Source organism: Haliaeetus leucocephalus, unplaced genomic scaffold (assembly GCF_000737465.1).
Source record: "Haliaeetus leucocephalus isolate CR32 unplaced genomic scaffold, Haliaeetus_leucocephalus-4.0 Scaffold143, whole genome shotgun sequence".
NCBI lineage: Eukaryota > Metazoa > Chordata > Aves > Accipitriformes > Accipitridae > Haliaeetus > Haliaeetus leucocephalus.
In genome coordinates, this window is record NW_010972579.1 from 474,434 (window position 1) to 500,379 (window position 25,946).

General features: G+C 41.2%; 1 protein-coding gene across 1 annotated transcript in view; it reads left to right on the top strand.

The window, feature by feature from the left end:
* The window catches only part of VPS8 (vacuolar protein sorting 8 homolog (S. cerevisiae)), an 85,202-nt gene that overhangs the window by 13,888 nt on the left and 45,368 nt on the right, over window positions 1-25,946 (top strand). Inside the window, exons 8-26 of the mRNA XM_010561276.1 lie at window positions 1,835-1,959; window positions 3,512-3,598; window positions 5,052-5,119; window positions 5,753-5,906; window positions 6,009-6,068; window positions 6,926-7,033; window positions 8,519-8,599; window positions 9,703-9,873; window positions 12,492-12,566; window positions 13,244-13,279; window positions 15,525-15,594; window positions 16,724-16,770; window positions 17,663-17,752; window positions 18,147-18,193; window positions 18,721-18,943; window positions 19,889-19,978; window positions 21,413-21,464; window positions 21,757-21,799; window positions 22,586-22,658. Of these exons, the coding sequence (XP_010559578.1) occupies window positions 1,835-1,959; window positions 3,512-3,598; window positions 5,052-5,119; window positions 5,753-5,906; window positions 6,009-6,068; window positions 6,926-7,033; window positions 8,519-8,599; window positions 9,703-9,873; window positions 12,492-12,566; window positions 13,244-13,279; window positions 15,525-15,594; window positions 16,724-16,770; window positions 17,663-17,752; window positions 18,147-18,193; window positions 18,721-18,943; window positions 19,889-19,978; window positions 21,413-21,464; window positions 21,757-21,799; window positions 22,586-22,658 (1,700 nt within the window). The remainder of the gene's footprint in view (window positions 1-1,834; window positions 1,960-3,511; window positions 3,599-5,051; window positions 5,120-5,752; window positions 5,907-6,008; window positions 6,069-6,925; window positions 7,034-8,518; window positions 8,600-9,702; window positions 9,874-12,491; window positions 12,567-13,243; window positions 13,280-15,524; window positions 15,595-16,723; window positions 16,771-17,662; window positions 17,753-18,146; window positions 18,194-18,720; window positions 18,944-19,888; window positions 19,979-21,412; window positions 21,465-21,756; window positions 21,800-22,585; window positions 22,659-25,946) is intronic.

Sequence of the window (25,946 nt, forward strand, 5' to 3'; positions counted from 1 at the left end):
TGTCACCTGATGAAGAGATGATAATTTTCATTGATATGGTCAACCAAAGGCACCTTTCTCTTCTCCCTCCCCAAATTTCAAGAGTGGAGCTCTTCAACGTTCACAAGAATTCTGATGTCTCTGAGCACCCATAACATCTAGTGTTCTCTTGACCACTACTGTTGTCATGTTTTAGATCAAAACTGACAGTTTTCTATAATACCTGAGCCTTCCTTGTGCATTTGCAAGACAGAGTATGGCCTTTCTGTCTCTCTCAGGCCCTGTCTCACTTGGTGTGCAGAACAAGTGGAGTTTGTAACACCCTCTCTATCCCTACCTCTCTGCCACTGCTATCTAGACTTTGCAGGAACAGGAACTTTTTACTTTCTTTTGGGCCACTACACAGATGAGTTTATCAAGGTAGATGCAGGAAAACAAGAAATAGAGTGGAAAAAGTATTTGAACTTGGCTCTAGCCTTTCTCCTCACTGTATACAGTGCTTTAGAGTAGTCTGTGAGTTCAGGTACTCTTCTTGCTATTGTTTATTTTTCAGTCCTCCCAGTAATGCCTCTTAATACTGGTAGAATCTGAAATGTGATTCCCACCATATGTGTGCTCAGCCATCAATCTGTCTGTGCAGATTGATGAATACACCACTTTGTATTGGGGAAGAAATAAGAGATACATCCATGCTCTGTTTCACATCTAGCACATTGCTAGCAGTGCTGCAACTTGGAGAAATGTGTCCCATGCCTTGGGCAGTTCTGGGAGTTTCTGGTGCTCTGCTGCTGTCTGTTCCCCTGGATCCTGTCCTTTCCTTTCCTTGCTCAAAGTGAAATCCTGCATGCAGTGTTGTTGTGGCACTTCTGATGTATTTCAAGTCTCTAGTCTTCATTCCAACAGTCCTCACAAAGCATCGCATCTTCCTCCCCCACTCAAAAGCAGGACAAAAACGGAGAGACATGGAGAAAGCAGATCCAGAACACTTGTTTTCTTAGCTTTTAAGAGCAACGCAGCAAAGACAGGCGGAGGGTTATAATTCATAATGCCTGAAGTGCAACATCTTATAAAGCAATTTTTAGTCTTTCGTGGTGGAAGCGTAGAAGACCTTACCACAAACAGAGGTGCCTGAGCTTTGTTGTCTGCAGGGGGGCACACAGGGCATGGCCATGCAGCAGTCCAGTCCCCTAGGAGGCTGTGCAGGCATTAGCACCTCCTTTGCAGTAGCCTGTGTCTCAGGAAGTTCTGTTGCAGTGTGGTGATCATTACTGTTTCCTTATAAAGAAAGAGCTATGTGCACAAGAACTCATCGAGCATTTTAACTGTGCAGTTTGGGGACATAAGTTCACATTTTCCCTCCAGCTTCTGGCCTTTATCAACAAAACCAAAGAATAAAAGTTATGTAAAATTACACTTACCAAAAGCCCGTGTGGGGAGTTGTTGCTGTTCAAATCGGCATACAGAAGTATAAGGCTCAGAAGATAGGATTAATTTTCTGTCATCTTCCTTGCTACAACTTAAGCATCATTGCAGAATAGCAAAAGGAAAGCTAGATATTGCTTTGATTTTTCTAGTAGTTTCTTCATCAGTTTGTAATACCTCTGCATTTCCATATTCCCTGTGCCTGTTTTGTATTTTTAAAAATAATCTTTGTATTTCCCTGCAAGACAGTGTCCCACTATGTCTGTACTAACATGTGCTCTTGTCTTTTAAACTCTTTTTTAAGAACTTAATGGTAAGTCTGTGAATCATTTATGTACCCCAGGTGAATTGTATATGTAAATAATTGCATGATGTTAATTTTAATCATTGCTCTTTCTTTCTTTTTAATTTCTTACTAATTGTTCTGCTCTAGATCAAAACCAGGCACTTCGGCTGTGTCTGGGCAGCACTGCTGTTGGGGCCCAGTATGGGGCTGTCTCCGCTCTCAGTATCAACAATGACTGTTCGAGACTCCTGTGTGGCTTTGCAAAAGGACAGGTAATTCCCATAAGATGAGATGGTCCAGTGCTCTGTTCTTCTGCAGACTGTTACTGAGAGACTATCCAGAGGTGAAAATAGCTCCAAGCCAAGCACACTCAATACGTAGCTGTTTGTTAGTTTTGTGTTGAGAAGCAGTATGCATAGCTTAATCTGCCCTGAGCTTTTTGGGCCAGCCAATTCCTGCATGAAGTGAGATAACTCAGATTGTTTGGGGTAGGTTTCTGTGAAGGAAATGGATAATGCAGAATATAGTGAAGGATTCAATTAATCATGGCTCGTTGTGACTTAAGTCCTGCTCCTGATAAACTGAAATGTGCAATGGTGCACCAGGACAACCAGCTTAGTCTTTCTAGGTCACTTTGTGAGTTCTATGCTTTGTAATTAAAGCTAGTTTTTACTGTGGTGATGAGTGGAAAGTCCTGAAACTGGTATCTAGCCCCAAAGTTCATTTTTACTAACACCTTACTTCTGTGGTATGACAGAAGCAGCATAGCTTTTGAATGCAGGGGAAAAAGGGTTTGAGTCTGCTGTTGCAGTTTTATGCCCTTCTCTGAACCAAAAGAGAGAAAGCAATTCCTGAAGTTGTAAGACTAAAACTAAACCAAAATGGATAGAAGTTAACTTGGTAACATTTAGAGGTCCATGGAATACAAAGAAGGCTGCTTTGTTTTGCTTTTTAGTTTCATTTCCCTTTGCTGCTTTGGCTTTCACCTTCATTCTAGATAAAACACATTCCAGTGCCTATGACAGGGCTAAATGACAGACTGCTCCAGACCATGTGGAAATGCAGATTTGATCCATGCAGAGCAGTGGATGGTTTTAAATGATACTCAGATAAAATATTTTGGAGCAGCAGTTCTGAAACATTGGTCTATAGATCTTTGACAGATGATATATGGAACCATGTAAAATAATATTTCCAATAAAAAGTTTGATTAAAATTGTAATCTCAGCTTTTCTGGGCTAAATATTCCTCATTTATGGAGTAAATACTTTGGGACTTCCTGCTTCTTAGTTGAAAAATTGCTTGAATTTAATATCCAAGTGCAAGCCAAGCTGTATACTCCCATCTGACCTGTCATGCCAAGCAAACGCAGGAGAGGAGTGACAAGGTTCATGGTAGCTGTGGAGATGTTTGAGTTTTGCTAATGAGTGTTAGCACAGATTATTCAACTGTTCACTGATTCTGAGACAAATGCAATGAACCACTTTTGAACAGTGTGTAGTAGCAAAGTTATCTTACATTCTTTAATTGTGTTATCAGGCAGATAGCTGTGAGGTGAGTAAGTTCAGGCAGGTGGTGAGAGCTTGCCAAAAGGACATGATTCAGTTGTGAAGATAACACTAATTTTGTCAGTGAGAGTGTAAGCAGATAAGTAAACTGCTTGTAAAACAAAGGGTGGAAACAGGTTTCAGATCATTTTTCTTTGATATGAAGACCCTACTAACCCAGGATGATATTGGGAATATAGAAATTTATTGATATACTAACGTGCAAGGTGGTGGAGAGAACCCTTTGGCATGTGTACTGAGAATAGTCTGCTTGCAGATCACAATGTGGGATCTGGCTAGTGGGAAGCTGCTACGATCAATAACAGATGCCCACCCACCAGGAACAGCCATTTTGCATATCAAGGTAACAAACACTATATGTACTCCTTGTATACTACTTTTTTTTTTCCGTTAAAACATACTTTTGTTCAGTCAGATGTGTTGACTTTCCTTGTGTAGTACTTTTAGATTCACAGATGAGAGCAGCTGCCTAGGAGCTATGTGGCAATAGTATCTAGAGGTGAGAAAAATGAGCAGAAATGCTATTTTAAAAAGAAACTGCGTATTTTGAGAGCTGAAATAGTAGTATTGGCTGTGAGTTGTACTATAACAAACAACAGTTGTTGTCTGTTATAACTCCTCTCTCTGATGCCAAAATCTATGAAGAATTAATTGCTAGAATACATTTTTCTAAGACTTGCAGTGGTGGGAACTGGATATGTGACTTGCTAACTTTAAACTTAAAAGAGTCTGAAGTGTAGAAAGTAGCTTCTGTCAGCAGTTTTTCAAATAACTTGTTGGGAATGTTTGGGTTGAAAGAGAAATCAGCTATGGTTTCTTGTTCAACATAGTGTTGTCATCACACACAGAAACTCATATCTGATTTTGTGCACAGCTTTATGTGGACCTCTCCTACCAGAGCATAATGCTTCTTGGCAGCCTGGTCAGAGCAGTGACTTTTGTGCATCACCCAAACTCATCTCTCTCTTCTTCTTTCCTGGACCTTGCTGAGACATCCTAGACCCATACAGTGTCACATATGGAACTAGTGTAGTGGGTCTGGTGGGTCATGCTGCTCAAGGACAGGTTCTCATGTACTGGTTGGTCTCACCTGGCTAACCAAAAATGTTTTGTGGGCATGAAGGTGCCCCTTTACCACTGCATCTTCCACGCTTCCACCTCTGCCATCTTTGCCCTGTGCATTAAGATGGATATTTCCCTGTGCCAGGTCCTCTGCTCCTAGTGGGCCCCTTCTCCAGCTGATGACCTGATGGCAGTACCAGCATTGAAGATTACTCAGACATGGCTATACAGCCCAGGTGCTTGTGCTCCTAGATGCTGGATTGCAGAGTCCTCCAGAAGGGTGTCTCAGCTGTGGCTGTGACCCTTTTCCTTATCTGGATTATTTGGTATCATTAGTAGTTCTGGATGTTTCTGATTTTGGTCTGTTTGTGACTGCAGCCCATTCACCAGCTCTGGCACCAACTCAGGGGCTTGAGGTTGTGAGCTGTTCTAGTGGTAACATGGGTTTTGGTGTGCTGTAGTTCTGAGCTGCAATAGAAGGTAATGGGACTTTGTAACAAAACCTAGTAATGGGCCTTACTGGAGGGGTGAAGATGAAACACAGAACTTTGCTTTTCTTACACGTCTTAAAAAAAGCCAGTAATTGTCTCCACTCCGTATGTTAAAGGTATCTTTCTGGTAGGTACAATGCTTGTACTTCGGTGTGCTGTTAACAATGCCATAGCATACATTTTTCTATCAATTTTTTTGTAGTTTATTTCTTAGTCCCACTTTTAATCTAATTATCTGCTCAGTTTACAGATGACCCAACGCTTGCAATTTGCAATGACAGCGGAGGCTCCGTATTTGAACTGTCATTTAAGTAAGACAATAACTCTTAAGCACCCATAGAAAGTACAAGAAACTAATGCTCGGTCATAGTTTCTAAAACCTAAGCAAAAAAACCTATTGGAACCAATAAAGCTACTGTCTGAATGTTGAAGGTGTAATTTAGGGCTGCAGTATAATTTCACAGCTGAAGCAAGATGATATCTGGCAATGTCATAGTCAAAGAACAGCCTAAGTTATTAAGGTATCAGTGTATTGCCCAGAATCTTGGCATTCCTTGTGGGCTCTTGGTAGTTGTCATAAAAGTTCCGCCTCTTGGTTTTCCTTGTTTCGTTAGTGAGAGTTCCCTTGCAGTGACTGCTCATTTTCTTCTTGGCCTCTTCAAGAGGACGAGGGACAAGGAAGAAGAGTTGACAGTCTAGGGACTCTGATCATGTCCAGGAATTGCCAAAACTTTACTGTTAAATAAGATCTTAAGGCATTCTTGTCTGTATCTGAGCAGCTGTATGGGACTGCTTTCAGTGACACATTAAAAGCGTTCCCTGGAGCTGTGTAAAGGACTCTTTAAAAACAGTATTTATGAAGGATCACTCCTGAGATTTCATTAGATTGTTGGGCTGATCTCTTCTTGATAGCTGGCCATCAAGCTGATTTCTCTTCTTTGCAGGAGGGTTATGGGAGTGAGAACGTGTGAATCTCGATGTCTCTTCAGTGGCTCAAAGGGGGAAGTTTGCTGTATTGAACCATTACATGCAAAACTTGAGCTGAGAGACCATCCTATCACCCAATATTCACTGCTGGCCATGGCCTCCCTAACAAAGGTAACTTGCTGCTTGCAGAAGGCTTTGTGTGAGAAATCAAAAAGTAGAAGTTTTCTGGTATATACTCAAATATTTTATTGCACTTTTTTGTTTTTCTTGAAGATACTGGTTATTGGCCTGAAGCCATCTCTGAAAGTGTGGATGACCTTTCCCTACGGTCGTGTGAGTAATGAAGCCAGTTACTTTTAGAATTATGGCTACAAACAGTTCCTAGAGTGAAGGGGATGAGATTAGGACCAGGTGTTTGGTATTGCTACTTTGTCAGCACGCAGTAAACGCTGCACTGTGGAATTGCAGTGATAATCTGTTGGTCTCGTGTGCAGATTGTGGGCAGAGAGAAGGTGAAAAGGCTGCTTTCAGCTGTACCTATGTGAAGATGCTGAATTTCTCTAATAAGTAGGAAGGGAGGAACACAGGACCTGAGGTGCCCTCAGCTTCTTGTCTTCCCTGCTCCAGCCTGGATTCACCCACAGATGGGATGTTGACCTGATTACGGCTACAATCACCTTGGACTGGGGCCGTTGCTCCACATAAGAACCATAAAATCAAACCCTTAATTGCAGGGATGGAAACAAAGTGGAATTGGAGCACTAAACAGTCTTCTAAACTCTTGATTATTCACTTTCACTAGTCACTAGTATAATTCCTCTTGGAAAAGCAGCTGGGGGAAGATGTGGGATATGCTAGATTCGGAGAATGGAGACAAGGCTGCTAGGAAGCTGCAGCTTGTCTTGGTCCATCAACCCATGCGAGATTGGATCTACATTAAGCAGCTAGGACACAGGTTTTGTTCTGACTGGCCGCCCACTTTGCCAAGAGACATACGTTGCGCCTAAACCATGTGGCTGGACCAAAGAGCACAAGCTACTGCTCAGCTGCCAGCAGACCAGGAAATTGCTTTACAGCCTGTGTGTGTACATGGCAAAGTCAGAGAGTAGCAGCTGATGAACAGCATGTGTCCTGGAAAGGAGGTTCTGGCTTGTGTACCTTAAATACTGGCTCTGCTTTTTGTTTAACAGATGGACCCTTCTAGTGTCCCTCTTCTGGCATGGCACTTTGTGGCTGTACAGAACTCTGTGAACCCTATGCTTGCATTTTGTCGAGGAGACGTTGTTCATTTTCTTCTGGTAAGCCTTGGATGTTTTATGCTGCTTTTCATATAGTCATGTCTTACATATTCAGTTGACTGAGCCTCTGTCTCAGTGAAAGTATGATATCTGTGCATGCTAGGCATGTCTGCATCTTGCATCCAGCTTGGGAAAACTCACCTGTTGGTCATTGCTCTTCAGCAAGCAGTGATGCCCTTCCCTGAGAATCTGTAGGCGTGAGCTTTATGCATTCCAGAAGTGTTGATTTGAAGCTTATCTCATTTCTACTGGAGGTAGAAGAATGTGGTTTGTTTTCAGGGAGATCGCATGAATTTGAGATAGCTTTTTTTTTTTTTTTTGCTTTAAAAGATGAGTCTGGAAAAAATTTGTATAAACCACTGAGAGACAACAGTTTTCAGGTCCTGTTGGCATGTGACTTTCAGGCATTCTGCTCCTCCTGTTTAGATCTGCAGAAGTTACACATGCAGATATGATTGTTTGAAAATGACTTCATGTCTGATTTCAGTATGAGAGCAGTACCTAGGCTTCAGAAAATCTGGCATTTTGGCTCTGGAGTGCTAATTTTGTTTCCTAGCTCTGCTCTCATCTTGAACCTTAAGCTTTGCTCAAGCACCCAGACATTGTGTTGTCTGGATTGAACCCTCTTTCTCCTCTATCTTCTTTCTCAGTAAACTTAAGGAAAAAGAAAAGGATCTATGTTTAAGTCGGTCTTGCTGGAGATGTCTGCGCATGCAATAGCAGGAGCCTCTGCACAGATACCAGCTCAGCTATGGCCAGTGGTGCTGCTCTGCTTATAGGTTACTAAACAGCAGCCATTACCTGAATTCAGGTCCCTATTGCTGTACTTCAAATTGTCAAAATGTAAAAAACCTTATTTTTGCAGAATGCTTTTTTAAATGATGATCAAATAAAGCCAGTTTCACATTAGCATTCTGTAGTTCTGATTCTTACGAGCAGAAAGTACAGTAGTTCCTGCATAGGATGAGAGAGAACTCTTGACTAGGAGTTGTCATGCAACCTCTCCCTTCAATTCAGTTTTCCAGTGGGGCTGAGCCCCTTGATAGTCAGTGAAGGAGAATCAGTCCTTCTTTGGTGCTCTCTGTACAAATGCTGGAGGTTTGCACCCCTTTTAGAAACTGAATTGCTTGATATAATACGTGAGGTGGGGCAGGGGGAGCAATCCCTTGAACACGTGTAGTGCTGGCTTGTTTGACATACAACTCTTGTAGTACAAATAAATGATTTAAAATTGATCCATCAGAGGCTATATATTTTTACTGCCCCCTGCTCAGAGCCTTCTGTTTCCTCACTTACATGAGTGCTTTTGAAAGTGAGACATTACACTCCATTTGAGAAGTGTGTGTCCTGCTACTGCATGCTCAACGTGCTTGGCTGAGGGGAGCTCCAGACTCCTGGAGTTGGTGTGATGTGCTCTGGGAACAGAGAGGTTGAGCTGAAGAAAGTCTTTGAGTTTGAGTCAGCATTGTCCAATTTCTCTTTCAGGTAAAGAGAGATGATACTGGTGCAATACATGTCACTAAGCAGAGGCAGCTTCATCTACACTATGACCTCATCAACTTTACTGTAAGTCTCAATACTACAGAATGGTTAATTTTTTTTGCACTGGTTTTCTTGTAAATGTATCTCAGTAGCCCTTAGTTCTATATTATTGGCTTTACAAATGTAGCATAAGAAGTGGCTGTGTTTATCTGGGGCTAACTAAATGAAAATGTCCTTAAACTTGGGACTTACTGGAAAACCAGCACGAGTGGAATAGCAAGTAGTAGCTAAAGGATAAAAAATTAGTAGCATGAAGGCAATAATACTGCCCTTTTTGGGAAGGGGGGGTAGCCTTGTTGAGGAAATATTTTCAAGAGCCAGAGAGAATCTGGCAAGAAAGATTTCTATTCTATGTTGTCACTAAAAAGAATTAAAAATTCTGTGTAATTGGCTCGGTAAAATTCTAGTGTTTCCATATATGAGTGCTTGCTAAAGCACCGTAATTGTTTGATGCTTTCAACAAAAAAAATTGTTCAACTCAAACACATTTACAGAATACAGTGAGTAAAACATGAAAGACCAAAATACCAAGATGGACATCCACATCAGCTGGAATTTGAAGTCTGTTAACAAATATGCTTGGCTGTTTAAAAAAAAAACAAAACAAAACCTGTAAAAGCAGCAAAAAAAAGCCTTTTTATTTGCAGGTTTTTGAAGATAAAAGCAGAAGCCACAGAATATGAATGACAGGCTTTGAGTTAAACTTAAATGTACTATTTCTGGTTTTAATGCCTCCTGATGCCATATTTACCTCCTAAGGGATTTGAGAACTGGTGTTATAGTAGTCTTGGTTTTGAGACCTTTGGATAGAAAGTGTGCTAGAGCATAAAGAGTGCACCAAGAGGACAAGAACTCTGGTGGATTGCCATTTGTCTACAGGTGGTTTCTCTGAAGAAGGTTCCTTGTCATTTTTCTCAGTGTTAAAGCTCATACTCCAGATGGAGCCTCCCTATCTTTACCTTCAGAGTTATGCATGGGTGCTGTTGTGAAGTGACTGTGTATAGTAACAAAGCTGCTAGCCATCCTAGAACTTCCAGTATTAATACTCAGGGATATGGCCAGAGCCTGCTTAGTTGGCTTCTAGTTGTGTATGCCTTGCTGAAATCTGTGATTTGTTGCTTTTTCAGTGGATAAACTCACGGACAGCAGTGCTTCTGGACAGTGTAGAGAAGCTGCATGTTATAGATCGTCAGACACAGGAGGAGCTGGAGACCATAGAGATACCAGAAGTTCAGCTAGTCTACAACAGCAGCCACTTCAAATCGCTGGCTACGGGAGGCAATGTCAGCGAAGCCCTGGTAGACACAAATGACCTGCTTGTGTTAGCTAACTGTTTCAGATATGCCCTAAGTGGAAACCTGGAGAAAAAAGCCTTTTTGAAGCATCTTGGAAATCATACATGGTGTTGATGTGGCCAATTAACAAACAGTTCATGTTTCCTGTTGTGCACTGATGTTTTTAGGAGCTGCTCTGAAGTTACCAAGCTTTGGAATACTCTGCATAGGAAAAAAGCTGATGTGCTTTATTCTTCAAGAGATTCCTATAGGCTTTTCTACTTTGTATGCCACAAATACTCTGCCGTAGCAGTGCCTGTGCAGTACGTGCATTCGCTGCCATCATCTCCTAGATTGTCACGCAGGGGTAGAGGATGAAACATAGTACCTATGCTTGTAGGTACTATGCTTCTTTTTTGTTTGACGTAAAAAAACAAACCCATCCATACTAGTGGAAGTTTCAACACTTCAAACTTTGTGTCTTCTACTTTTTCCTCTTTTGTTTATTTGTCTGTCTTTCATGTTGACTTTCATGCTTGTTGTTTTGGGTTTTTTTTTTGGACCCTGGCCCATGTGGTGTCTGAACATGTTTTATTCCTGAAGTAGGTGTTAATTTCAGTGGCTCCTGATAGCTCTTGTAACCTACCTGTGCCTTCTGCAGCAGACTCACTTTGATGTAGTATTTGTATTGCTATAGCATTGTGGAAGGTTTTTTAAAGCCATGGTTGTGGGACAAGTTATGGCTTTCAGTAGAAAATTAGTTTCTCTGTTTTGGAAACAGTTTGCCAAGAGTGTGTGTAAGAAAGGGCCTTCCATCCTTGTATTCAAACCTCCCAGTGCTTCACCAGAGAAAGCCCAGGGGTTCTGAAATTCCATAGCTGGATGATATGGTTCCTATTAATTTCTGCTATAGCCCTGTGAGACTTGCTGGCCCAAACAACTAGCAGAAGGCTCATGTGGGTCTGTAGTTTGGATCCGCAATTTCAAGCCCAGCATATGGTCATGACTCAGCTCCAGAAGCCCAAGGAGAAGTTCCTTCAATGCAGGATGGCAGGATTTCATAAAAAAGAATTCTCTGTCATGGTTACCTTTGGAAGAAGTACTCTGTTCCTTGGTGCTCAGTCTGGATGGCCAGATCTATGAGGAGTCTGTGCAGCCTTTAGATCTACATAGCTGCTGCTTATCTGGCTTTCACTGCTTTATCTACTTCACACTGCTAGCATTGCTGTCATTCTTTCTGCTGCAGATGCATACTGAGGAAGAAAGAGTCAGAAGGTGGAGTTTAATCTAAGTTAGCTTATGTAGTGCCTGCCACATGATCTGGAATTACCAGGCACAATCTCACAGAACATAGCAAGAGATTGGCACTAAGGTTGTATATATGAGTTCTCCTTGCTAGGATATGTCATTATTCAGAGCCTTTCACTCAAATCCAGAAGTTCTGCAGTGTCCTGGGAGGGCTTCTGGTGATTACCATCAAAGCCAGAGACATGTGGATTGAAAAACTGGTGGGCCCAAATAAGTGCTGTGTGTTAAAATGCTATTATGAGTCTAGAGAATACCCCTATTTAATTCACAGACTCTAAGTGGCAGATGAGATCTGAAGTCTATAATGCCATTTTGAAATACTAAGGATATTAACAAGAAAGTCTCTTTCCTGCATTTCAGTAGGAGTTACAAGACAACCTACCTCAGAGCAATTGAGTCATGGACAACTTCTCATGGGAAGGTTTGGGGTTTTTTTATTTCCCATAGCTCAGGATCAGAAATACGCATTTTCCTGTGTTAGTTCTGCAGACATTCTGGAAGGCAAATCTTAGATGAGGCTGCTGCCCCCATAAGAGATATTCTGGTTTCAGAGATGCCTGGGTTTGTGGATGAAGACTGTCAGACCCCAATCTTCTACTGCAGCATGTAAAGAAAGATACAGGGAATATCTGCTACTTCAACCTTAGGTCCTGTGTTGAGGAGGTTGAAGTGTTGTTACGGTAATCCCTGGAATGGACACACTTTTCAGCAATAGGAAGAGAACCAGGAAGCTTCCCTATCTGACCAGACTGAGAAAAGTACAGGACAAATAGCTCTAGCCTGTGTAACTGTGCAGTGGAGCGGGAAGCAAGCACTGCCCATGCATTGTGGTAAAATCTTTTAATTTTGATGTGATACTCCATTTCTCACATTATAAATGTGCCCATATACAGCCTTTTAAACACTAGTTACTGGTATTCAAACTTCTGTTGTAGCAACTCTCACTTCAACAGTATTCTTTCCATCTGTGTCTCCTACACATTTGCTCTTGAGGAAGGTTTGTGAAGAAGCAGATGGCAAGGAAAGAGTCCCCATAACTTTTTTTGCATCTAAGGATAGACACAGAGCACTGCTTGTGGGTCCTTATGACTTCATCATGTTTTCTGGACAGCCAGAGCTCAGTAGCATTTTAAGCTGTGTTCACAACCAGGAAGGAGTGGCAGCAGAGTTTTTTTACTTACTACTACCCAGCAATCTGTGTTGTTCTATCCCAATCCTCATTTTGATTTCTGAATTACAAAGTGTTTCTAAAGTTCAAATGTATATATGTTTCTTAGGAAATTTTACAAAAACAAAAAGCAGTTTTACTTGCGTGTAATCTTTTTTCCCTGTAGGCATTGGTTGGAGAGAAAGCTTGTTATCAGTCCATCAGCAGCTGTGGTGGCCAGATCTTTTACCTTGGAACTAAGGTAAATGTGGGGAGCTTTTAATAAAAATATGGGGCATTCACTGTTGATGGTAGCTCATCTTCTGGAGAAGGGCAATTTTTTATTATATGGAGATGGGAATCAGGGATGGGTTCTTTGTGCAGTTATGTGGTGGGATTAAAGAATTGTGCAATAATTTGGTCTTGGCCGAGGTACAGGCTAAGTAAGACGTTGTCATAGTTTCACAGTATCTTGGTTCATGTTGCTTCAGGGTAGACTTAGCATTACTTTACTGACATCTCCTCTGTGCTAAGCTTCAATTTCTCTGTCTTAAACCTGCTAGTGAGTAAACAGAAGAAAATAAGACAGCAGGGAATACTAGACTCTATTGTATGGAATGATAAAAGGAATATGTTATTCACTTTTCCTGTCCTGCAGTGCCTTTCTGTGAAAAGGCAAAGAGGGGTGGCCTATAGGATGGCATGTGGAAGTAGGGGAAAAAGTGAGGGATGGTATCTTGGAGCAGATGGGTTGTAAGGCCATGTAAAGAATTTTTTCTGTTTAATATAAACATCCAATTTATTCCTGCCATGCCAAGCTTGAGTGTTGCTTTACTTAGCTTCACCTGTATGAGCATGCTTTGGTGGGTCTGTGGGATACCACAGGCTACATGAGCAACTGTAACTAAATAATTTTTAAATTTTTTTTTAATTTTCTAGTCTGTTCATGTCATGACATTGAGAAGCTGGAGAGAGGTACGTTGAGAGGAAAACTGTACAGCTTAGTAGGTTCAAATTGCTTAAATATAGCTTGAGAGGATGGGGAGAGCATTTGTGAAGCACGTTCTGAGCACTGTGTTCAGGATCCCTGATTGCTATGCACAGCCAGCACTGTAGGTACACTGCTTTCTGTGGTGGGATGCTATGGGACTCCCACTTGCATAAACTTGTAGGCTGAATGGAGACTTTGTTCTCCCAAGCAGGACATAATGCCTTGCCATGTTTCAGCTTCTGTTAACAAGATAGAGTTAGTGCAATGTGTGACTTCGGAGGACTGTGTAAGCGCTAGCCTTCTATCTGCCAGATAAGCATACAGGAGTGGAAGGAAATCTGGTTTACTGTATTTTGTTTCGAGCTACTGCAGGAGCTACATCATAAAATCCATCAAAGACTACCTAGAAAGTTCACTGGATTTTAGATCCTTGTTTCTGTTGGTAGAAGATTTTTTTGGAACATCATTTCTCTGACAGCTGAAACCCTATCAATTTCCACACTAAAGTTCCTATTGATCTATTTATTTCTATTTGTTCCTGTGTTGTTATTTTCACTTGAGTTAAACAGCAGTTTTTCCTTTCTGGATCATCACTTTGCAGTATGTTTAGTCAGTGTATGCATGTTCTCTCTCAGACTTTGTTTTACAAGGCTAAGCAAAGCTCCTTAATCATCCTCTTGTAAGATTACCTTCCCATTCCTTTCTTTTTTCATAGTCAGTGTTCTTTGCACCTCCTTTGCTCAGTTTCTTGAACATAAGTAAACACTTTGGCACATTACTCTGGGTAGGGTCTTACAAGTGCCATGCACAATGTCACCTGTTCTTCACCGTCTCTACTAGGTATGTCATTCCTTATGCATCCTTGGGTCTCATTTTGCTGTTCCTTTGGCTTCATGATGTCAGTGGCTTGTGGCACTCTCGAGATTCACCAGTATCCCATAGCCAAACCCTGATTTCTGCTCTAAGTTGTTTGTACCATTGGATTGATTGCATCATACTTCTGTTACCCAGCTTTACGGGCAATCCTATTGTGTCTGTCTTTCTGGTCTGCTCTCTCACGTCACATGTTTACAGTTGGTTATCAGCAAACTTCATTATTAAATTCAGCTTATGCCAAGTTAGTTGACTGAATCATTATGTAGAAAGGGGCTTCAAGGCTGATTCTGAAGAACTCCGATAGTAGTTTCTTTCCAGTGTTGCATTTCTCCTTTAAGCAGTGAACTTCACCTTTTTTCCTCTTACCTGCTTTACAGCTCTTGTAGTCATCCATGATTATAAGCTCCTCCATGTGACACTGTTTCAGGACCTTTAATAAAATATGAATGGTTCAGCTCTGTTGAACTTTATACAGTTGCTGGTTTTAGTTACCAAGATCACTTTCCTCTGCTAGTCTTCCCTCCAGCCATTCACTACTGACTTTGGTTTAGTAAATTGTTAATGAAAATTCTTGCTTTGACCCATGATTTCATGTACTGGTTTTCCTAGAATTCAGAATTCAATCACAACTTACATGCTCTGAGCCAACCTCCTTCTAAATTACTGTATGGTTTCTGTTGTGCTGCAGGCCTCTTTATTGTAGGGGACTTACTCAAGAGTTGTAATTGAGTATGTGAGGGATTAGGGTGTGAAGCTGAGAGTTCTTGCTGCGGTACAGAAAGGTCGTCTGAGACTCAGAATTTCTCATATTTCAAACAGTACTTTAACATTTTGACCTAACATACCAAGACCAGTGGTGCTTGACCTTTTGTGCTAATAATCCTTTAAAGCAGAAAATATTTGTGATCTATTTCAATCATTGTTGACTGTGAGCTCAGGAGAAAAAGGGTAGGATGACTGCACCCATATGCTGAAAACATGGCAGTTTTTTGTTGTGCTCTAAGCAATGAGGCAAGGATGGGGAGTAGAAAATGTTTATTCTTTGTGATTGCAGACACTCGCCAATGCTGTGGGTCTCCATCTATCAAGCATCTGACCTAAAATGTAGCCCACAGTGACTTGACATACTGGAGCCTGACATTTCTTGGTCTTTTTTAACTGTCCAGCAGCAAATGTACATATGAGAGAATCTTTTTGAGATACTGTCCTTTACTGCAATGTGTTGAGAGCTTCTGAGGTTTCCTGTCCCCTTGCTGTCAGGGATCATGACCCACTACTGGGAAATGCTGATCTTAAATGGGAGGGGATCATCTTTTCTGCAATACTAAGGTCCAGTATTACTTGTTATTTTAGAGAGTTGACCACCTTCTGAAACAAGAGCGTCTCACGGATGCCCTGGCTCTAGCTTGGTCTTTTTATGAAGGTAAAGCAAAGGCTGTAGTAGGTAAGTTTGGGTTTGGCTTTTTTTTTTTTTTTTTTTAATTGAAACCACTAGGGAAGGTTTTAAACCTATGCATGTACAGAAATCACTTTTTCAGGAAAAAAAAAAAAGAGAAATGAATTGAAGAAAAGAAAGTAGGATGTCATGCTTTGGGTTTGGCAGAAACAACACCTTTATATGGATTGGTTTGATTTTTTCAGAGTCGTAGTCCCTTTAGCAGTCTGCTGTTTTCAAATGAAAATCTGACTTGGTATGTGTTGTGACTCCTATCTGTTGTCACTTTGCTGTGAAGGAGGTGGATCCATGTGTTGAATATCTAGCCTGCTAAAATATTCCTGAAGGTCATGCATGACCTGTAGGTAATTTTCAGTGTGATGTTCTGTCAGCTCTGCCAAGCAGGTACTTTAATTCAGGTCTCCTCTGACTATTCAACTGACTGAAAGAACTGCTGGGCTTTGGCACCATGTTTCCTCTGAAGGAGGATGCTTTGTGAGCACATAGCTTGTTATGATAAACATGTTAATTATGCCAGAAACTACCCCTTGAACAGTCTGATTTGGACTGGATGCATTGACTTTTCAGCAAATAACTTCTGATGGTTTTGACAGATGAGACTCAAGTTCTTGAGATAAGAAACTCCTGCTGTGAAATTGCTAGCATATGAAGATTTGTCTCGTTTTAATGGGTGTATATAATGCAATTACGCAGACAGTTTTTCAGTATTCAAAGAATTACTGTCTTTTTGAGTTGGCATTTCAGAATTTTTTTTTTCCCCTTATAATGCACTTAATTCAGCTTCTTTGCATCAAGGCATCCTCCAGCAATTAGCCTCATGTAGACAGTCTTTGACAGCCCTCTGTTCTCTCAGTATTAAACAGCACTCAGATCTGTTCTTGCCATTCCTGTGCTTGAACAGTCTTTACATTGGGAGACTAAGCTCTTCAGAAGAAGAGTGGGCTAAAAGTAGAACACAAAATTGTGTGTTTAGGTATCCTGACCTCTGCATCTCAACAGTAGTGGTGTTAGCATCTGAACTGTGGAATTTTTATATTTCCACTGGTAGCTTAGATGAGAAAAGCTTCAATTTTTTTTCCCCTTTCATTGTTTCTAGGCTTGTCTGGGGACACAAGCAAGCGGAAAGCAGTCATTGCAGACAGAGTGAGTCACTGATCTCTTCCTAACTGGGTTTTCATGTATGCTGATGGGATACTAACTGTGTTCCTGGAAGTAATGGCTTCTGTCCTCCAGAATTAATCCAACTAACTCTAGAATGTGTACATGTGCCTCTCTTGCTAAGATTGCGAGCAGGATTTTAAAAGAAACTTGGAAATACCTTTTGGGTAAAGGTGGGGGTAAAATCTGCAGCATAAGCAAATAAAAATGTGACATTATCATCAAGGCCTTGAGATATCTGGTCCCCTCACAGTGGAGAGAAACCTTTTTCGTAGGTAACTCCAGAGTTTCCTGACCTTTGGTTGGCAAGTGTCTATCAGTACGTCACTTGCTGACTCTCAGGATGGAGACTTTGCTCCATGTATACATGGACATGGAATAAACTCTTCAACTGATTCTGTTCAGTTGTTGCAGGAACCTTTTTGTGGGAAGGGTATGTTTAAAATACACAATTACTGCAATATTTTTTCAGCTGTACTTTGTTCTTCATGTATATTTTATTTGCAGGTAAGTAAGTTTTGCTCTTAAAGGTACTATCACTTAAACTTCAGGTAAAAACATGGCCCAGATGAGCCTCATGCTTCAGGATGTGTTCATCTGCCTGAAAATTTGCTTGCAGACTGGCTGCCTACTTTCTCAATCAGTTAAAGCTAGTGTAGGCCTTCAGCATCCTGCTGGGCCACCTCTATGCAATGTCATGCCATTGTCTCTTGGCAGCCTCTTTCCTCTTCTCCTTCCTGCCCATGGTAGTTCATACCCAAAATGGGACAACAGAGTTTACAGTGCTGCCAAACCCCAAGTCAGTGTATTAAATGTGCTACCAAGGAGGGCCTCTAGTCTAGGATTTGAATGAATTTTCTTGTTTATTGTAATTCAGATGGTTGAAATCCTTCTCCATTATGCTGATCGGACTTTGAAGAAATGTCCTGACCAAGGAAAAATTCAGGTTATGGAGCAACATTTTCAGGTATGGTGCTCCAGGGGGCTCTCTTGTCTAGATCTTTTGCATTTTTTAATCAGACTTTGCTTTGCTGCAAAAATTGTCTATTTTTGAAAAATACTGCAGCGGTTCACCTGAACTCTCATCTCTGTTGTGTGCACTAATGAAACCAGGACTTCGTTACAGCTAGGTGGCAGAGCAGAGCCTGTATGCCCTCTGTCCTCTGCAGAAGTGTGACTAGAAGTTTTCTCCATATGAACCAGCATAGGGGAAAACCTGTCACTGTGCCAGCTACCAGCTGATTGAAATAACTCATCAATTCTGCTCTGTATTGGACAGGCTTCATTTTGTGTTCTGTGGTATGTGCTATTTGGCAGGATTTTTTGCCAGTCCCTACAGCTTTTTTATGTTTCTTCTGCAGGACGTGGTGCCTGTCATAGTTGATTACTGTCTTTTACTCCAGCGCACGTAAGTCTGAGTTTGCAAGCCTGTCTCCCAAGGCAGACCAGCAACCCATGCAGTCCCGAGTGCTGTCTCCTATTATATCACATGGTTTAGAGGAATCATATCACATCATTGTCATCGTATATCACTGCACAGTTTAGAGGAATGCTTAAAAACTGATACTAAAGTCAGGGTACTCACTACTCAAAGAAAAGTGAGTCTTAAATTTTCGCTGATGTGTTGAGGAAGAAAAGTTTGCATCAAACTGTTTCCCCCACACCATCCCCTTAAGAAAGAAGCTGCCTTGATAGATTTTCCTGTCATCATCATTTCCCCTCTAACAGCAGGGGTTTTCTGCTGCAACATCCATAGCCAATTTATTCTGTGTAGCTGCCTGTAACTTGCATCAGTGTAGGAGCTGAGCAGGGCACTCAGCTCCTGAGTTTGAGAAATACAGGGGAAAATGAGTTTAATTTGGAGCTCTCAGAAAGTAGATATGTAAGGAGATTTTAATAAGATTATTTGGTAACTAAACACTTCTTTCCTCCTAGGGATCTATTATTTAACCAGATATATGATAAGATGAGTGAGAATTCTGTAGCTAAAGGCATCTTTCTGGAGTGCTTGGAGCCATATATCTTAAGTGATAAGCTGATGGGGATCACAGCTCAAGTGATGAAAGACTTGCTGCTTCACTTCCAAGACAAGAACAGGTTGGAAAATTTGGAAGCCTGCATTGTACACATGGATGTCACCAGCTTAGACATACAGCAGGTGAGCTGTTGTACTGCATACTATATTGAGTTCTCTGAATAAATGACAACATCCCCTAGTGGCTGATGCAAACTTCTTGTTGCTTTTAAGCGCAGCATAGCGTGTGGAAAACAAGGTGTCACCTTTCAACAGACAAGACTTATGTAATCCAAACCATTCATGCCTTTTGGTCACTAATTTATAACAGAACTTAGTCCTGTGTTGCTGGGATCAAATTCAATGAATGTAGGAATTATTTAGCGTGGCTGTGTCCATCCTGTAACGTGCATGCTCTATAAACATGTTTTGCTCCCCTAGTTTGTGTCGTGGCATAGGTTAATGTGTTGGAATGTGTTGGAAACTACTAGTCCATTGGGATTACTCTCATATTCATGATCAGTCTTTCCTGTTTTGAGTACTTTACCTTAACATCAAAGGCTGCAGGGGCACAAAAAAATGGAGTTGTGTTTGTCAGTTTGGTGCCAGCCAGCCTGCTCTGCTCAGGTGCTTGCTCTTGCATGACAAAGTTAGTGGAGCAAGGAGGTGTTCCTGCTGGGTAGTCCTGTTTTCCTTGGTCAGTTTTTATTCTCACAGGAATGGCTTTCTATTCCAAGGAGGGAAATGCTTGGGAACTTGACAAAAATGATTTGCTAAAACCTGCCTTTTTCTTTTTCTTTTTTTTTTTTTTTTTTATTATTCCTTAATCTCATTGCAGGTTATGAATGTTAGAATCTAGGCAGTTAGATTCCATGTTTGCTGCATGAGCAATAAGCTGGATACTGCCTTTGGGGATTTGGGGTCCTTGCAGAGACTAGTTCTGCAAGTGGAAATTCTCATTCTGCTTTAAATCATACTGTTGGATGATGCAAATGTAAGGACAGGGATTGTATTTGAGAGACTGGGGAATGAGAAAACTATTAATTAAGAGCAGCTGTATATCTACATTGTGCTTTGTTTGCCTTGCAGGTAGTTCTTCTATGCTGGGAAAATCATCTCTATGATGCCATGATCTATGTCTACAACAGTGGGATGAATGACTTCATTAGTCCCATGGAGGTAGGAAGGATGCTCAGTGCAGTGAGTTGTTATTTGTGTGTTCAGCACACAGTCTTTGTGAGAAACAGCATTTCAAACCCAATGCATTATCTTCTCATTCAGTGTGTATATATTTTTGTTATTTTTCATTTCAAGGGAGAAACCATGTATGATATATGCAGTTTATTTGACTAGATGCAGTAGAGGAAAAAAGTAATTTGTAATTACTGTGCTTTAGAACACAGATTTCCCTGCTGAGGTAGCAATGCTCTGCAAAGTTAAAGCAGGAAGTTTAGTCATGTTAATAAAATAAATATAAAACAAAAGCAGCAGAAGAGAATAACATGACGCCTTATGGTGATTGCATTGCAAAACTGTCTGCTAACAGCTTTGTTGCTGGTGGTGAGCCTAGCCTATATGGCATGATGTGCTGAGAAAGCATCAACTTTCTGCACAATGGGATTAATGGGGGTGTAGGTGTGAGAGGTTCTATGAACACCTCATGCTTTTTTTTTCCTTCATACTGTTCTTCCTCTGCTGACACAGTAGTATATTAATACGTATTAAAGAGTGATAGAAACAAAGGGTGAACTTACCTGTGTACAGAGTTCAGAAAAAAGGCTAGAAACAGTCCTTGCATTGAGGCAGGTTTTGTTCTTAGCACTTGGGTGTGATCTATCTACAGTAGCAAGCACAGGACTCGATGGAATGCTGTAACTGAAGGCCCTGTTGATGCTGCTGCTGGTAATTCTGAAGATGTGCCTGATATACCAATTGCTCTTGAAGCCTATAGCTGTAATGTCAGGATGTTGCATTACAGAAGCACTGCTGGTATTTTCTCAGTAGCTCTGAAATAGAGAGCTGGGTCCATTTGAGTGTGAAAATCTTAAACTGCCCAATTTTTAGCAGTTACGATCTCATTTTATTTTTCTCAGGAAAGAGACTCTTGAGGTGTTCATGATTTTAAAAAGGACTTCTGGAAACCAAGCACTAGCTGTATGAGTACAAGTAACTTTTTCTGCTTTCTAGAGCTAAGTATTTAGATGAGTCCTCATTCTACATACCCAAACTAAAGGCTGTCTGGTGACCCTGCTATGCAGGATGAAGGTTTGCATAATCTCTGATGGCAGAAGATTCAGGAACAGGAAGTGAGGCTGGTCAGTTATGCTCTGATTGTTACTTCTGGGACTACTGAACATTGGTTTTTTTTAGTGTGGCCTATGCTTAGGGTTAGATCTGATTGAATGAAGGCTGTTTTTTCATCCATCATAACATCAGCTGTGAAAAGCATCCTTTGCCACATCTTGGTGCTCTCTGTGCCTTTTAATTGTAAGACATGGTGAGAAAGCAGTTTCTGGGGGGAAGACGCCCCATTGGTGTCTGCTTTAAAACCACACAGATTCTTTGCTTTGAGCTTTTCCAGCTGCTTGAGCACTGCCTTCTTTCTTGTTACAGAAGCTGTTCAAAGTCATTGCTCCTCCACTGAATGCTGGGAAGTCTCTCACAGGTACAGAATTCTTTCCCGTTAAGGGTTTCTAGTTTTGATATTTGATGTTTTGAGTATCTCTGGTCACTTCCAACAGAGGGATGCAAAAAGGAAGTACACGTTCAATATAAGGGTCTTGGAGAAAAGAAAAGTGTTCTAGTACTATTTACTGCGTGTAAAGCTGCTCAGCTCACTGTGTGTCAAACTCTGCGTGTGTGTCAGATGAGATGTTTTGCTAACAGCTGGGAAAAAGAGTTGTATTTCTATATGTTGTCTTGTGAAGAAAAGGTGACAAATAATTTTTGTTTTGTAGATGAGCAGGTGATAATGGGCAACAAGCTGCTTGTATATATAAGGTAAGGTCCCTTAGAAAGTGTGTGACATGTTGCCTAGTGGTGGCACTAGATTTTTAACTCACTATAGTTGCATGATCTTATAGTGTGTGTCAAGGTCTGAGAGATTGTGTAAAATAGCAATGGCTACTTTGTACACCTGACTTAGTTACAACAGCTTCTTGTTACACATCCTGTGAGTGGATTGGTAGGGTAAAGTTGAAGACTTAGAGCTCAAGTTACTGCTGATATGCCAAGACCATGTCTTTGTCTTTAGAATTTGGTTAGAGTCAGTTTTTTGTCTTGTGTGTGACAGTGCTCCTTGAACAAGGACTCCATAGCCTGAAAAGCTGTATTTTAGGCCCTTCTGCCGTGCTTTTTGGGATAGCTGTGCTCAGTTGCTGCTTACTGTGTTGCCTGTCATTTGCAGGAGGTCATTCTGAGATTGGACGGTAGTGATTAATTAGTGAATTCCTCTTGCTGGAATTTATTCAAGATCATCAACATTAGATTCTGCATTATTCCTGCTTCCTAAAATGCAAGAGTAAAGATTTTTGTGAGAAATACTGAGTTTCCCTGTTACTTTTCTGCTGTGGAATGGTGTACCTTAGATGCAAATTTATGCAGTGCATTGGCTTATTGTGTATTAACAGCAGCGCTGTCTGCAATGCTTTCCTTCATGATTTACAAAATAAACTTGACTTGCTTTAAGAGCATCCTGAGAAGTAACTAAAAAAATAAACTGTTCTCTTCAATCTGTTTAATGTCAGGACTTACTAAAAATTCCTTTCCCCTCCTTTTTTTTTATAGCTGCTGCTTGGCAGGCCGTGCATATCCATTGGGTGATATTCCTGAGGATCTGGTACCTTTAGTTAAAAATCAGGTGAGCAACCTTTCGGAAGGAAACTTTCCCATGTGAGGTTTTTAGAAGAAGCTGCGTGTCTTATTTAATGGGTTTCTGATAGAAAACTACTATCAATCTGATAGTTGTATCCTTGTGATATGAGTATATACCACTGTAAATACCAAATAAATTTTTAAAGAATGAAATCAAACAGTTGTTGCATTCTGAACATTTAAACTTAATATTTTTCTTTCAACTGTAAATTGGGGTGTGGGAACATAGAGTTCTTAGTGGCACTAATTTTGATTTTTTTTTTTTTTTTACCTTATTCTACCACAAAGTTACCAGAAATTTGTAGGTGTCTCTGCCTTCTAAACTTGACTATGATATGGGAGGATCCTCCCTGGTTTCAAATGCATGTTAGATGGGATTGACAGGAGTTGAAAGTGAGATAACATCAAAGAACATTAACTAAATATTGTTTCCTCTGTTTGGCTGTTGCTAAAACTTCAGTTTGTGTTGGAGTTTTCTTGCCTCAGATATTACACCTCTGGCCTCTTTGCACAGCAAAGTGTAAAGTTCAGCACAGTCATTTTCCATGATGAAGGTCCCATTTGATGCATTTCAGTCTTTGCCCTAGTATCCCGTCACCATATCTTCACTTCTGAGGCTTATCCAGTCTCAGGTATTCAAGACATGCATGCATCTGTCGTCTAGGTGTAATTCCCATGTGCAGGGTGAATATATCTGCCCTGCCACTTAATCCAGATCATGTATCCACAGATACTTGGTGGATGAGGTGAAGTGTGCCATGGCTGCTGAGTTAGGTAGTACTAGGTAGAGTTCAGCAGGTAGAAATGTCTCTAGTAAGTAGCTCTTGGTTGCAGGTTTCTCTGAGGCTTTTTATTTTATGATCATAATTACATTAGTGTGTGTTCACGCTCATCTCTGCTCATCAAGACATTGTATTTGCTGAAGATGAATTTCCAGTCTTGTGATAACTGCAGGTATTCAGCTGAGGTCAAGAGCACATTGTAATCAAGTGCTCCAAACTGCATCCTTGTACCCTTGGCTTGCAGGGTCAGCCAGCCATCTGTTTCAGTGGCGGCTGCTTCTCTGCCACTTCACTCAGGCATATGTGGGCAATTGTTTGCCAGAGCTACTTAATAGATTAAGGGTGCTACAACATATCTCTCCTTAGGCTTATCTGAGGAACCCCTCTTGAGAGCCTCTTTTGGCAGGAAGGAGGTTCAGGGGGTCACAGAACTGGGAAAGGGTTTAATGTTAGATGTCTTTTGGTACTTGGAGAGAAAGGAGGATGCAGTCAGTTCTGAACTTAAACTCCTGTATCCTAGCATTTGATTCCAGTTTATGTGATTCCAGGTTTTTGTATGGGGTTTTTTGGGTTGGCCTACAGCTTACATTCCTGTTGTCCCTAATGTCTATGACTGTATCTGAGGTTTGGAGCTGAGGTGAATCTGTGATGGCTGTGAAGTCTGTGATTCAAGCTGTTTGACAACTCCTTCCCATATATCCTTATTACTGCCTTCTGCCCACAGCACTGAAGGGAAGAGGCTTTCCCAAAAGACTCTTCCACAGTGATGGTGTTTGGAAAGACAATTTCTCTTTTCTGGTAGTGCCACTTTGAGACAACTTGAAAGGTAGCTAGTTTCTTCCTTCTCTTGAGAAAAGGCATAAAGCAACCCATGGCTTGACATTTTCCAGTCTTGTGGTGACTGTTAAGATCATCTGCTTTGTCAGTCTGTTCTAGCTCTGGTTAGGAGGCTACATTCTTCATCCACACATCTTGGCCATCCTTAGTTTGGGAGAGTTGGCCTATGTCCAGCCATTCTGCTTATATGGCAGGATCTTAGTTGCTTCAGAAAAGCCTATACCTATGTTTATAGGCTCTGAAGCTGCTTGTTTTACACCCTGTAGGCTGAGCACAGGCTGACTATCCGTCTCTTGTTCTTTTGTTGTTCTGCCTAGTCCCTCTAGGAAAAGCTGTGACCTAACACCCAAATCATCTTCCCAGGACACCTAAGGAACAGCAGCTGATGCCTTAAGGCTTCTGTGTGCTGCTATTATCCTGTGACAGTGCAGGATTATCCTACTGTCCTTCTTTAGGACAAGGTTTGATTCTTGAGCTGCATCTCTTCATGTTGTTCTTTGCTGCACTGTTCAGCAGACCATCTTTGGCTGACCAGATTTATCACACTGTTCTGAGTCTGCAACAGCAGCTTTCACGTTGTGAGAAATAACCTTTTCCATCTGGATTGCCCAAGAGACTGGCAGGTTGTTTCAAGGCAACAAATACTATTGCATATGCCTTATGTATTTGTTCAGGACAGGTGTAAGCATGTTCTTAATGGTTTCATCACAGGGAGAGAGTACCTAGCTAAAATCACAGTGAACTTATGCTAAAAGTATGACTAGACATACAGGTTACACGTCATGAAAGCTGGCTTGGTCACTGCCAAGTAAATCTCCTTTCCTTATTCATTATTTCCATCAGAGTCGTCAAGGTGACTATTTCTTTCTTTTTAAGCTGTGTCTGAAGCTTGGCCTAAGGCAAAGCTTAACTCCTTTGGGGTCATCTCTGACAATTTAACAGAGGATGCTCCTGATCATCTTTTCGTGCTCATCAAACTCTTTCCTGAGTTTCTGGCCAGTTTTACTGCAAACACTTTTTGGGGCTCTCTAACGTTTCACTTTAGTTTCAGGGTTTCAGTAAGAGGAGGTACTTTCTGGTTTGCACTTTCTCTTTGCAGTGCAACGGAATATGGAACAGATATTCTTTGGTTGTGGGGTGGGGTTTTTTGTTTGGGTTTTTTTGTGGTTTTTTTTTTTTTTTGCTAATCCAGAGTTGTAGCTATATGTGTGTGGTAGCTCAGGGTTACTGCAAACACATTCCTCACAGGGTGTGCAAACGAGTCTGGTCCCCTTTGCTGGATCAAGCACTAGGCTGTTGCCCTCTCCCATGGTCCTTATCAAGTTGTCCCTTGCACAAAGTAATGCTGGCATAGCAACAGACTGTGGCTCAGGATCTGAGGGGAAGTGGCACCCAACCAGCAGCAGTAGCTCTAGGGAGGAGCCATCAACCTCTGCTTTTTATGACCTTTGATAGTGTTCCTGAGAACTTGGCTTAAGTAACACCTTTCTGTCGGCATACTTGAATCCGCTCTAGCTACAGTCCGGATTTTTTTTGTTTGTTTGTTTTCTTGAGAGTTCCTAGCTGACAGGTGGGTATCAGGTTCAAGGAAGCCAACAGGGAAGGTTGTAGGTCTGAAAGTCAAGCTGCTAATTCCTCCTGGCTTCACTGCCACT